Source organism: Lissotriton helveticus, chromosome 2_1 (assembly GCF_964261635.1).
Source record: "Lissotriton helveticus chromosome 2_1, aLisHel1.1, whole genome shotgun sequence".
NCBI lineage: Eukaryota > Metazoa > Chordata > Amphibia > Caudata > Salamandridae > Lissotriton > Lissotriton helveticus.
Genome location: NC_136059.1, coordinates 1,516,949,880 through 1,516,964,120, shown reverse-complemented (window position 1 = coordinate 1,516,964,120; position 14,241 = coordinate 1,516,949,880). Strand labels below are relative to the sequence as shown.

The following is a 14,241-nucleotide window of genomic DNA, read 5'->3' as shown; positions in this document are numbered from 1 at the left end:
TGGCCGCAGCGCTCGTGCGTGTGCGCGTGTCAGTTTGGAATCGCCTCCAAGGCGATGCGCGCGGCCAGGATTGTCTACTGGGAAGCTCACACGCCAACATAAGGTTCTCGGCGGAGACGCGCTTCGCCGAGACCTAAAAAGGGGATGAGTGTTTCCTTTTGCCTTGTTTTCTAGCTCCTGATTAAGGGTTTGAGCGTAGAGTTTAACTTCAACATCATTTAGTGGTATCCAGTGACAGTGTGCCAAATCTTTTAGTATGCCTTTCATGTGCAGGGGATATAAATACACCCCTTCTCCAAAACTAAGAAATGTCATTAAATTGAAAGCTATTCCTGAAAACTGGGCAAGCTAATTAGCCCAGAATTTGGCACCGTCCTTGGATAAGGCAGTCAGTAGGCCAATAGGTCCAGAGGTCCTGTTGGATCTATTTGCCTTAATTACCACTTCTTCCTGTTTTGGAAAAGCCCAGTTGGCAAACTTCCCAAGATGCCTGAATACTTCTTGCAATGCTAGCTTGCTCCGCAGACCTGGATCAAGTTACGTCTTGTACTAAAGATCCTATGTATCAGCAAGTTTGGAGTAGATGTTCAAATGTAAATAGACTAAGTTCTTGAGATAAATGTGTTAACCCAACTATCAGTATGTCAATATGTGTAATTTTTTACTAAAACCACATTCATTCAGAACTAGCTAAAATTTGGTACAGATTTTTCAGCAAGCAAACGACTTTTCTATTACTTCTTATGGAGTGGAATGTTTGATAGAAAAGACTATGGGCATCATTACGATGCCGGGCGATCGGACCGCCACCCCCACAGCGGCGGTCAGGAGACCGTCCGACAATCAGGCGGCAGTACGACTGCCACATTACGATGCGTGACCATGCTGGCGTTCGGAAAGTGCTCCTTATCACGGCGGCAAGCTGCAGCACAAGCCTCTGTGATAAGGAGCAGCTCCTACACGTCCATGGACCGTATGCCATGCACAATGTTGTGCATGGCACACGGTGCATGGAGGTGAGTGGGAGCACTACGTGTGCCCCCAGGGCCACGATGAATGGGGGGCCTGTTTGGGGCCCACTAATTCTATTTCCGATAGCCTTTTCATGGTGTCTTCCTAACATGAACAGGTTGTCGGAAAGGGATACTATAATCCCGACAACAGTGCCTGCCTCAGCACTGCCGCCATTCAGGAATACGATTCTAACCGCCGCCCCATCGGGGTCACTGCCCCTGGTGGAGGAGGTGGTCTTCCCCGACCGCTATCGTAATAACAATCAAAAGCAACTCATTGATCAATCTTCCCCAATTTCAGCAAAGATATTCAGAGTGGATGAAGACAACATTTTATTTGCAAATATGAAATGGCAAAGGTAAGAATGGTTAAACTTACAGGTATCCAATGTGGACACAGACAATGGATATTTTCTGATGTATATGCCCTGTTGAACTTTGATCCTACTACTGCATTTTACACACACATTTTGGCATTGTTTCACAAACTAACAAAGGTTGGAAACGCAACACAATTTCAAATGATGAACATATTTGGGGCATTTCTAACTTGATACATATTTAGTTTGTCTCTCCGAACATCAAAGAGGAATATGTGACTTACCATGCCCAAGAGTATTTATATTTTCTTCTCCTTCTTCACCACAGTCATCCATTATCATCAACACTGAATTGTCTGAGGGTGACCCTTCTGGACAAGACAGAAATGAACAATTTCTAAATGCTAACAAAGTGGTACTTGTTTTGAAACTTCAAAATTGATTCTTTTTTGCTTCACTATACCTATGTAGGCGGTGAACCATTTATAACTCAGACCTTGAGATTTAGCTCAATTAAGGAAGATGGTGTGTTTGTCCATTACATTGATATCTGATCAGCTGAATCGGGTGGCAAAACTCAAAATCCCCAAAATAACTAATTATTTCTAAAAAAAGGGCAGATCTAAACGTGAGAACACGTGTCTACTTATTCTTGACACAGCTGGGCCACACACGTTCTTAACTTTGAACATATGCAGAATATAAAAAACAAGCAGTAGAAATTCATATTCATTTATAAGTAGGGCTAAGTCTTGCGTATCAAGAAACGAAGGACAGAGCAGTTAGGAATCTAAAGGCAGGGCCAGACTTCGAACGGAAACCAGCCCTGGCAAACTGCTCGGCCGGCCCCCGGGTGGGTTTGGGGTGGGGGGGAGTAACGTCGGAGCTGCTTGCTAGGGCCGGTTTTGGTCAATTTTGTAACACCGGGCAGATTTTGCTGGCTCCAGGTAACAAAAACGGGCCCCTGGGGCCCATAACCGCCCCCCACCCTGGCTGCCCACCGGGGAAATGCCCAGTGCCCGCTACGGCCAGTCCGGCCCTGTCTAAGGGTTATTATGTTGGAGTAAGATAGTATTCAGAAAGTGAAACTTTACTCACCTGTAGAACAATTAATGTTTTCTCTTCCCTCATACTCCTGATGGAACACAGGATACAATTCATTCTCTTCTTTTATGTTCAGGGTAATTATCCCTTCATCATGCCCTGTATTCACAAAAGCATACAAATATAAGTCAAGAACATCTGTAAAGCATGAAAATCTGCAGATAAAGATAACCACTGAAAGCGAGTCTTTTGATTGCAAACATTGTGAATGTGAGTATTTAATTTGAATGGATACTACAAGTCACTGATGCATGCACCATAGTACTGGGGGCCTCCTTTACCTCTTCATTTTTCCTTTTCTGTTTGTCTCTGACTTTTATGCCACATGCAGATCAGAACATTTATTTGAGCTCTGGTAATAATAGCATTCCCATTGTTTGTCACTTACATGGTTCAAAATATTGGAGAGTATCATGGATATACTATGTAGTAGTTAAGGAGTCTAACATAGTGTTATGAGGTGAATTAAAGTCACTGCTTCTCATTGTGGTCTACAATCAGGGTGTATAGTAGAACATGCACAACTTCATATAGTTTTTCTGTCTCTCCCAACTTTGCTGGTTCTGCTAACCAAGGATAGGCGGAAGGTTTGGACTGATGCTCAGAGGATCAATCACACCAGGTTTAAGCAGACAAATCCTCGAAATGAGAGAGTTGATAACCATTCACTTGCTACTACTGGGTTTACTCTCTTCTTAGGTTTTAGTCTATGTAAAAAAATCAGATGGCCAAAACCCAAATGAATCACAGAGTGAATAGAGGAAAGCTGAGGAGCCATTTCTCAGTAATAGTGGTGCAGGACATTTGCTGCAGGGCAGAGGTACATCTCCAATTTTTAATGCAGCTTTCCATGTAGACAGTGAGCATGGACCATTTCAACTAAATATTGTCCTCATGGGGCGTGGCTTGGCTGTGAAGCGGAATGGCCGCACTTTAGAGTGGCTCCACCGGCCGGGTAATCAATCCAGAATTAATCCGACAACCAGGCCTGACTTCATACTCCCAACAGTGCGGACCCGTTGCTGAATGTCTCCGGCGGCCGTCGGCAACCTGTGGAGGACAGCTAAGGGCGTGGCGATGATAGATCCGACCTTGATAGCGGCCTGCGGCCCTGGCCTCTGAGCCGCGCTGGGACCTCAATTTTGGTGCTCCCACGGGCGCCTTCTCGTGGGCGCGGTCGGAGGAGGCGGGACTGGCCGGCTACTGACGGACGGCACAAAAGTGAAGCGGACTGCGCCCGTGTGTCTGAAGAAGGCAACGGGAGCTGTCAGAAGTGTGTCCAGCACCCGGAGGACACGGTGTACAGACCCGATGAGGGTGTTGGATGCGGACGGTCTCTGACAGTGAAGGTGCGTGAGGCTGACTTTCAACATTGAAGGCAGATTTGTTATCCTACAGGGCGCGTTATACGATACTCCTATTTTGATAGTTAATGTGTATGGCCCAAACACGGACAACCCTGAATTCTTCCAGTAACTCTGCCAAAAGATATCCATACTTGGGTGACTGCGGTTACACATTACCCTCGCACCTTGTCGGACCATGCACCTGCTGTACTGACACTGCGTATTCCTGAGCAGTATATGCAGCCATTCGCTTGTCGGTTCCCGTCCAATGCGCTATTGGATCAGGTTTTTAGAGAGCATTTGAGAGAAAAGATTGAAGATTATTTTACGCTAAATGAAGGATCAGTTGACTCCCCTGGGACGCTCTGGGAAGCTTTTAAAGTGGTTGTTAGAGGTAACTGCATAGTGGTATTGAGGGATATCAGGCACACACTAGAGAGACTGGAGAAAGATATTGGACACTTGGAGCGTGTCTTTCAAACCAGTCCTTCCCCGACCACTACTGCGAAAATTAGATCAAAACTGACAGAATTTAAAAAAGAAGCGGAAAGAGAAACAAACTATTTGCATAAATATGCGCAGGCACGACCGTATTGAGAGGGTGACAGGGCTGGTAAGACATTAGCAGGGCTGTTGCGGACGCCTAGATGGTCTGAATAAATAACGGAATTAAAGTCAGATGACGGAGAAGTGGCCAGGACACCGCGTGACATCTTAGATACCATGTCCAGGTATTACCAGAGCTTATACACATCCAGTACATGCCCGTCGGAGGCAGACATATCAGACTACTTAGACACAGTGGCACTTGCGTGGTTTAATGATGGGGCCCGTGTATATATGAACATGCCAATCACGGTTGAGGATATACAGCAGGTCATTAGCAGTATGCAGTCTGGCAAGGCCCCGTGGGCAGATGGCCTGACGGCTGCTTTCTACAAGGAGTACACTGACATACTGGCCCCTCATCTATTGCAGGTGTATTAGGAAGCAATGGATTCGGGTAAGCTACCCCCTTCCTTGAGAGAAGCAATGATCATTACTCTGCTTAAACCTGACAAGGACCCTGTCTCACCTGATTCTTACAGGCCTTTGTCATTGATCAATCTTGACGCCAAGATATATGCTAAGCTCCTGGCGAATAGGTTGCAACCAATGCTCCCACAAATAGCACTTCCGGACCAGTCTGGATTCATACCAGGGAGATCGGCGAAACATAATCTACGCACACTGTTTGGAGTCTTACATTACCTAGTCCCCCATGTACAGGCAGTGGCGGCGTTATTAGACGCAACCAAGGCCTTTGACTCACTGGAATGGAAATTCCTATTTAAGCTGTTGGCTCGCATGGGTCTCAGCCAGGCTTTTATCCAGCAGATTCAAATCTTACTTTCGAAACCGTTGGCAAGGGTGCGCGTTAATGGGCAGGTTTCGGACCATTTTGACATTACCCGCGGCACGAGACAGGGATGCCCCCTGTCGCCGTTGCTCTTCGCCATCGCGACTGAGCCTCTGGCGGTGAGGCTTCGACAACACCATACGCATAGAAGCATAGGATTTACATCCAGGGGTCTCTTAATCTCCATGTATGCAGATGACATGACTATCTATATGATTAACCCCAAGGATAACTTTGATGTCCTAATGAGGGAACTGATCAGGTACGGAGGTCTAACTGGGATCCAAATTAATTGGACTAATTCTACGTTCTCTTCCAGGGGATCCTCATCAATAGTCATAAGCATTAGAATATTCCCGCCCATGTGCGGGACCCCGGAAACACTATATTATATGTGCCCCACATATATATATACACATATATATATATATATATATATATATATATATACATATATATATAAAAACATGCAATAGCAGCCAAAATAAAAACAGAGCTGAAATATGCTGTAAAGAATTTCCACCATACATGAGTAATAAGCATTAGAAACATGAGAAACAACACAAAGTTTGTTTTAGAAACTGTTTTAATGCTCAGAAAGCAGTAGAAATTCTCATAACTCACTGGAAGCATAGAAAGCTCCCAGGCTGCATTGCAAACACACAGTCTAAAAAGACTGAAAAGCTAACCTGTAGCTGCATAGCAATAAACTGACACCGTGCCTTTAAGGCACCCATGACCCCCAGTATCCCATCATGCCTCAGGGGTGACAGTTAGGTCAGTTGTTCTTTCCGGTTCCTTCAGAGAAGGACCCTGGTTACACGGCTCCACTAATTTTCTGATTTTTGACAGAAAAATACTTCACTTTTAACAACTTTTGCTCTGACTTTGACATTTAACATCTAGTCAAGTAAGATACTGTCTTTTTCAGTCAGTTTAGTGAACATTTTCTTTTGAGAATGCCTTCACTCTTTGACAAATGTCCTTCTTGTGGCAACAAGAAGGCAAAATCAGACAACCACGACGTCTGTATCCTGTGTCTGCCTGAAGATCATGATCCAGGCACCTGTCCTCATTGTGAGCACCTGTCAGGAAGAACTCTCAAGGACAGGGAGAGGATTCGCATTTATGGCCTGGCTCACAGGTCATCAAGAGGAAGATCTCCGGTGAAGAAGGGCTCCAAGAAGGCTCATACATCTTCAAAAAAGAAGTCTTCACACCCTTCAAGTTCAGCGTCGGGCTCGGCGCTGAGAAAAGAACCACCATTGGATCATCTCTCTTCTAAACTAGCATCGACGGTGGGCTCGCCGTCGAAAAGAAGACCAGGTTCGTCGACGACGTCGAAGGATCCAGTTCCGTCTTTGAACTCCCCTCCGCCGGCGTCAACCGGGCGACGACCGGCGTCGAGGAAGGCGACTCCGCCGCCGTCAACCGAGCGACGGTCGGCGTCGAGATCCAAGACCCCTCCGCCGTCGTCAATCAGACGACGACCGGCGTCGAGGGAGGTCACTCCTCCGCCGTCGTCATCCAGGCGACGACCGGCGTCGAGAAGTGTGACCCCTCCGCCGTCGTCTAAAAAACGACGTTCGGCGTCGAGGACCAAGACCCCTCCGCCGTCGACAGGAAAAAGTCGATCGGCGTCGAGGAGGCAGTCTCCGTCAGTGTTTCGTCAGCGCTCGGCGTCGAGGGTGCCAATACCCCTCCGCCGTCGTCGCACAGACATTCGACGTCGAGGCAGAGGACTCCGTCAACGGCTGGTCATCGTCGTTCGACGTCGAGGCAGAGAGCTCCGTCGACGACTGGTCATCGCCGTTCGACGTCGAGGCAGAGAGCTCCGTCGACGACTGGACATCGTCGTTCGACGTCGAGAGAGAAGCCTCCATCGACGACTGGACATCGTCGTTCGACATCGAGAGAGAGGGCTCCGTCGACGGCCGGTCATCGCCGTTCGACGTCGAGACAGAGAACTCCGTCGACGGCGGGTCATCGCCGCTCGACGTCGAGGGACCATAGTTCCTCGCATAGACAATCAAAATCGAGATTGTTTGACCCGCCGACTCCCCGAGGGCGCTCGACGGCGAGGGAAGATCGCTCGACGTCGAGGTTTTCAGATGTGGTTATGGTAACGGAGTCAGCTTCCCGTCATTCCACTTCACGGTCCTCTGGCTCCTCAACTCCATCTTCAAAGTCCAGAAGTCCTGTGCGCAAATCTCCTGAGCGTCGGTCAGACCCTTTGGCTGGGCAAATCAGACTATCACCTAGATGGTACAGGTCTTTAGACCATTGGAGAGATTCTGGGGCTGCCAAACGTATGCAAGAATATGCCAGCCCACAGCACGGGTCTCCTCTTCAGGATCTGGTAGAGGAGATGGACAAGCGTAGTCCTCCCAGGCGCAAATCACCTGTGAGAACACCAATCGGATCTCCCAGAAGGTCCCGATCTCCCAGAAAAGGACCTCGTTCAGAAGATCGGATCAGATCTCGCTCTCCTAGGCGGGAGGAGCGTTCAAAAAGATCTCAGGAGAGGAGGCACAGTGCTCACCGTAGACGTCGACGAACTCCGTCTACTTCATCTACCTCTTCTACCAGGTCTTCCAAGAGGGACTACTCCCCTACGTTGACGGACAGTCCTACGTCCAGATCCTCTCCAGTGGATGACATTGGCACGTATCTAGATGTCCTGCAAAGAGGAGCTCAGAAGCTGAGCATTGAAATGTCTGTCCCTCAGGTTACAACGACAGTCATTTTTGAGACTTTACACAAAAAAGCTATCTCCCGTCCTCTGCTGCCTTTAGTCCCGGGGATTATGGATCCTGTCAAAGAGGTTTTCCTAACTCCAGCGGCTATCAGAGCGGTGCCAGCCCGCATTCAGAAAAAATACAAACCGGCCTCTTCTGACCCGGTTTTTGTAAAATCTGACCCTCCAGCAGACTCTGTAATTGTGGCAGCGGCGAGGAAGACACATGCAGTTGCCGGTTCCTCTTCAGTCCCACCAGACAAGGACAGCAAATCTCAAGACTCCTGGGGTCGCAAGGTTTGCAACTCAGCGGCATCCACTCTTAAGGTTTCTAGTGCGGCTGCGCTTCTGGGTCGATATGACAGATCTTTATGGGACTCCATGGAAAGGTTCAAATCCAAGCTGCCAAAAGAAGACCAGCAGGATTTTGAAGAGACTGTGACAGAAGGATGTCTGGTGGCGAATCAGGTGATCAGCACGGCTGCGGATGGTGCTGTCCTTGCGGCGCATTCCTATTCACATGAGGTTTGTGCCAGGAGGTCGGCCTGGTTGCGCCTTACAGGTCTGAAGCCGGATGCTCAGCATCGCATCCTTAATCTCCCCTTTTCGGGTTCCGCTCTCTTCGGGGAACATGCTGACAAAGAAATGACCCGAATGAAGACGGAACTGGACACAGTGAAAGCGGTGGGTTTGGAGAAGAAGAAAGAATTCAAACGCCGCTTCAAGACCAACAGGGGGAGAGGGGCTCAACAGAGGGTTCAAACCCCTCAGTGGTCCCAAAATAAGCACCAGGGGAAATCCCAGTTTCGAGGCAAACCCGGCAGAGGTAGAGGAGGTCACCAACAATCCTCTAACACCACAAGAGGAGGCAAGGCCTGAGCAGTGGCTTCCTCTGGCGCCTTTACCCACTCCAGTGGGAGGAAGTGCTTCACAACACCTGGCAGAGTGGGTCAGCATCACAAAGGATCAGTGGGTGCTGAATATACTGCGCAATGGATACAGGCTACGTTTCCGTGCGCCTCCGAAGAACATTCCTCCAAAGAGCTCTTGCCCTCACCAGCTAAGCTTGCTCCGAAGAGAGGTAAAAGTCCTACTGCAAAAAAGAGCGATAGAGGAGGTTCCTCTCGCTCAAAGAGGAATGGGAGTTTACTCCAGATATTTTCTTGTCCCCAAAAAAGATCAGGGGGACAAGTTCAGACCAATACTCGATCTGCGACTTTTAAACAAAGTCATCGTCAGAGAAAAGTTCCGCATGTTAGCGCTTCACCAAATATGCCCGCATCTTCAGGTCGGAGATTGGATGTGTTCGGTGGACCTGCAAGATGCGTACTTTCACATCCCAATTGCTCAACAACATCGCAAGTACTTGAGGTTTGTCGTAGGGAACAAACACTACCAGTACAAGGTGCTACCCTTCGGTCTCAAGTCCGCACCACGAGTCTTCACCAAATGCATGGCAGTGGTGGCGGCTTTTCTTCACAAGAAGGGGCTCTTCATCTACCCATACCTGGACGACTGGCTCCTAAAAGGTCCATCTCCGGTAAAGGTAAAGCACGATCTACATCTGTGTCTGCACCAGTTGCGCAGGCTCGGCCTCCATGTGAACCTGGAGAAGTCAGTCCAGCGGCCTACACAGTCCATCCACTACCTAGGCTCCGTTCTGGACACAAAAGTGGGAAAAGAGTTTCCTTCGGAGGAGAGACTTTTTTCCATGAGTCAGAAATGTGGACTCCTGCTAGAGTCTCGGCTTCCAACAGCCCGACAAGTAGCATCCCTGCTGGGTTCCATGGCGTCCTGCATTTTCTCATCCCAAACGCCAGGCTGAGAATGCGTCCTCTACAGCAGGCTCTGGAGGATCAGTGGGACCAAGCGACAGGACGTTGGGAAGATCGTATCATGCTTTCCCAAGCGACGAAAGATGCCATCAAATGGTGGACTCGGAGAAAGAATTTACTGGTGGGGGTACTGTTTCACCAACCTCTTCCATCCCAGTCTATAGTGACGGATGCCTCTTTGCAAGGCTGGGGAGCGCACATGGGTCCGCTTCAAATTCAAGGCCAGTGGTCTGCGCAGGAGCAGACATACCACATCAATATGCTGGAGCTCAGAGCGGTATTCCTGGCTCTCAAAGCTTTCTTTCCAGCGATAGAGTCCAACTCAGTCCTAGTTCAGACAGACAATACGACCACCATGTTCTATCTGAACAAACAAGGAGGCACAAGATCTCGCCCACTTTCTCGAGAGGCTCAGGCAATCTGGCATTGGCTCCTCTCTCGAGGCCTCACGGTAGTGGCAGTGCACCTTCCAGGCGAGTTGAACGTAAAAGCAGACGCACTCAGCAGGCACTTCGAAGATCAGCCAGACTGGGTGCTAAACGACGAAGTAGTAGAAGAGCTTTTTCGTTGCTGGGGTCTTCCAACCATAGACTTGTTTGCAGACGACGAAAACACCAAATGCCACGCCTTCGCGTCCAGGTTCCACCGGCCAGGGACGCAGGGCAATGCTCTACTGATGGATTGGTCAGGGACATTCGCTTACGCGTTTCCACCACTGGCTCTGATTCCGAGAGTAGTTTCCAAGCTCCGCAGGTCGAACATGGAAATGATCCTGATAGCTCCGGATTGGCCGCGGCAGTGGTGGTACCCGGACCTTCTACATCTATCAGTGTGTCCATACAGACGACTCCCTTGCAGGCCGGACCTGTTGAGCAAGATGAACGGGAGGATAATGCATCCCAACCTCCCATCACTGAACCTAACAGCATGGCTCCTGAGGTCCTGCAATATGGACATTTGAACTTGCCTCCTGAATGCATGAACATTTTAAAAGAGGCTAAGAGGCCTTCCACGAGAGCGTCCTATGCGTTCAAGTGGAAAAGGTTTTACTTATGGTGTAGGGATCATCACCTAGATCCGACTAAAGGGCAGGAGGACGTCATCTTGCCATACCTCCTTTCTCTGGCAACTGCTGGTTTAAAGTACGCTTCTATTAGAGTGCATTTGTCAGCCATAGTAGCATACAGAAAATCACCTGATCAGGTTTCTTTCTTTCAAGTTCCAGTGGTTAAGGACTTCCTCCAGGGGTTGAAAAAAGTGTATCCCCCTGTGCGAAATCCTTCTCCTCCATGGGAATTGAACCTGGTTCTATCCAGGTTAATGTCACCTCCTTTCGAGCCCATCCACAAGGCCTCCTTGCAACATCTCTCTTGGAAGGCGGCCTTTTTGGTGGCGATTACCTCTGCGCGCAGAGTAAGCGAGATTCAAGCGCTCTGTGCGAAAGAACCATATACTGTTTTTCATCACAATAGAGTAGTCCTAAGGGCTCATCCATCTTTCTTGCCTAAAGTCATTTCTGATTTTCATATAAATCAGTCCATTTCCCTCCCTTCGTTTTTTCCAAATCCTACGACCCCAGCCGAGCAGTCGCTTCACTCCTTAGATCTTAAGAGAGTGCTCAAGTTCTATTTGGAAATGACCAAAGGGATTAGGAAAACGGATCAACTGTTCGTGAACTATGGCTCAATGCGAACAGGTTTTCCAGCGCCCAAGAGGTCCATCGCGAGATGGATTGTCTTGTGCATTAAATTGGCCTATCAGCTTGCAGGCAAGCCTTTGTTGGGGTCACCCAAAGCGCATTCCACTAGAGGGAAGGCCGCTACAGTAGCTTTCTTGCACGATATTCCAATGTCAGAGATATGCAAGGCTGCGACATGGAAATCAGTTCATACCTTTACGAGGCATTACTGCCTAGAATCTGATTCCAGGGCCGATACTCAAGTAGGACAAGCCTCTTTGAGGAATCTATTTGGGTGACCTACGGCCTGTACGAGCTTAGTGGTTACTAGGCTTAATATGGTTATTACTGTATTGTTACTCCTTTGCCCGCAGGGAGGTGAGGTGAGGCTCGCTATTCTATTCTAATGCTTATGACTATTGAGGAGGATCCCCTGGAAGAGAAGGATTAGTTACTTACCTGTAATCCTAGTTCTCTTCCAGGGGTATCCTCATCAAAGTCATAAGCAACCCTCCCGCCTCCCCGGGCAAAGGAAATTCTTTAATAAGGAGATATTCTTAACCTATCTGTTACTGGGTTTATTTTCAGTCTCCGAAAAGAACAACTGACCTAACTGTCACCCCTGAGGCATGATGGGATACTGGGGGTCATGGGTGCCTTAAAGGCACGGTGTCAGTTTATTGCTATGCAGCTACAGGTTAGCTTTTCAATCTTTTTAGACTGTGTGTTTGCAATGCAGCCTGTGAGCTTTCTATGCTTCCAGTGAGTTATGAGAATTTCTACTGCTTTCTGAGCATTAAAACAGTTTCTAAAACAAACTTTGTGTTGTTTCTCATGTTTCTAATGCTTATTACTCATGTATGGTGGAAATTCTTTACAGCATATTTCAGCTCTGTTTTTATTTTGGCTGCTATTGCATGTTTTTATAAATATATGTATATATATGTATATATATATATATATATATATATATATATGTGTGTATATATATATATATATGTGAGGCACATATAATATAGTGTTTCCGGGGTCCCGCACATGGGCGGGAATATTCTAATGCTTATGACTTTGATGAGGATACCCCTGAAAGAGAACTAGGATTACAGGTAAGTAACTAATCCATATTAGCACTTACAGACGAGGCAGACCCTTTTCCAACAGAATAGCCCATTCAGTGGGTGGAGTCAGAGACGCGATATTTAGGTATAATTATCAGCAGATCCATGCAGGACTTGAGGTTGGCCAACTATGGGAGGGTTATAGATTGGATTGACACTAAGGTACAAAGGTGGAAGCAACTCCCCCTTTCACTGCTAGGACGTATAGCTATTTCAAAAATGTTTTTGCTTCCTAAATTGTTATATTTATTTGTCAATATACCAATGCCGCTTACCGTACATTTTTTCCGACGATTACAGACGGCTGTGCTGGAGTTGGTGTGGGCGGGCAGACAGCCGCGCGTCGCCTGGAGCTTGTTGACGCTACCCTTTGAATAGGGTGGACTGGCTGCCCCTGACTTTGAACTCTATGTGTACAGCGCGCAGGCGCAGTTTCTGCACTTTTGGCAGCACCCAACTCCGTTCCAGCCGCATGTGGCGATAGAAATAGATAGAGCCGCACCAGTTCCATTGAAAGCGGCAGTGTACCACACCTATAAGCAGCCACAACACGAAATTAACACGGTTGAAGCGACAAGGTGGGCATGGCGCGGCATAGCGAAACGAGCAGATTAAAAGAACTGTATGCTCCATCCATGCCATTGGGCGGGAACCCATTGCTGACGCCTCTGACGGATAGGGCCACTACTCTTCGTGCGGAGGCGCACGGGCTGGTAACTGGCGGGGATGTATTTCCGGAGGCCACGTTCTTGACACTACAACATATGTGCAAAGAGAGGACACCTTCAATGGCTGATGCACTATTATTTTATCAGCTTAGGGTAGCCTGTAAGGGGAGATACGCCGTATATCCACAGGAACCGCAGACTCTTCCCGCGCTAGAGAATATCCTATCTAATCCCTCTCCCAAGAAACTGATCACACGCATCTACAGTACTACGCAAAAGACATCCCCCATAATGTCATACACCTTGAGGGCAGATTGGGAACATGACATTGATGCACTAATTACGGAGCAGCAATGGATATACTGCTATACTGCTGCTCTGAGCTAGAGAACTTATCGCCAAACTACAGGCTTAAGCTAATACATTTTAACTTTTTACATAGAGTGTACCGCACGCCTGTACAGTTGCATCGCATGGGACTTTTGTTGGATACGAAATGCTGGCGCTGTGGTCAACAGGACGCTACATTTCTTCACCTGGCATGGTCCTGCAGTCGGATAGCTCGATTTTGGGTAGAAGTGGTCAGGCACATTAGTGACATTACCACTGCTCAGATAGCGCTTACACCTCTAGTTACACGGTTGGGTTATGTCCAAGAGGTCCCTAGGGGAACTTGTAAGTTGGTGTCAATGCTATTATTGTTGGCCAAGCGGCAGGTGACGATTCACTGGAAAAGAGCTGGACTGCCTGTGGTTGCTGGCTGGCTGCACTCAGCCACGTATTGCAAGGACCAACTGACACGATATTGGGAGCTGATGCCTGCCCGATCCCGTCTGGTGGACGTTTGGGGGCCATATATAGCGTGGTTGGAGGCAGGAGGTGTTGACCATTGTCTTGTAGCGACTGTTTGAACCATGTACTCTGTGGGAGGATGAGCTGTGTAGGCGGTCATGGAATTATACAATTTAAAAATATATAATACACACCGGACACAGTGAGGGCAACATGTTGTATCGGATAAAT

At 48.1% G+C, this 14,241-nt stretch overlaps 1 protein-coding gene across 4 annotated transcripts in view; it reads right to left on the bottom strand.

Moving 5' to 3' along the window:
• The window catches only part of LOC144818736 (uncharacterized), a 224,650-nt gene that overhangs the window by 33,938 nt on the left and 176,471 nt on the right, over nt 1–14,241 (bottom strand). For 2 of the 4 annotated variants that reach the window (XM_078676434.1, XM_078676432.1), the window contains 2 exons: nt 2,432–2,536; nt 1,618–1,704 (listed from right to left, as the gene is read on the bottom strand). In XM_078676434.1, coding sequence (XP_078532560.1) covers nt 1,618–1,704; nt 2,432–2,536 — 192 coding nt within the window. The remainder of the gene's footprint in view (nt 1–1,617; nt 1,705–2,431; nt 2,537–14,241) is intronic. The other 2 variants (XM_078676433.1, XM_078676435.1) reach the window with 1 other exon arrangement.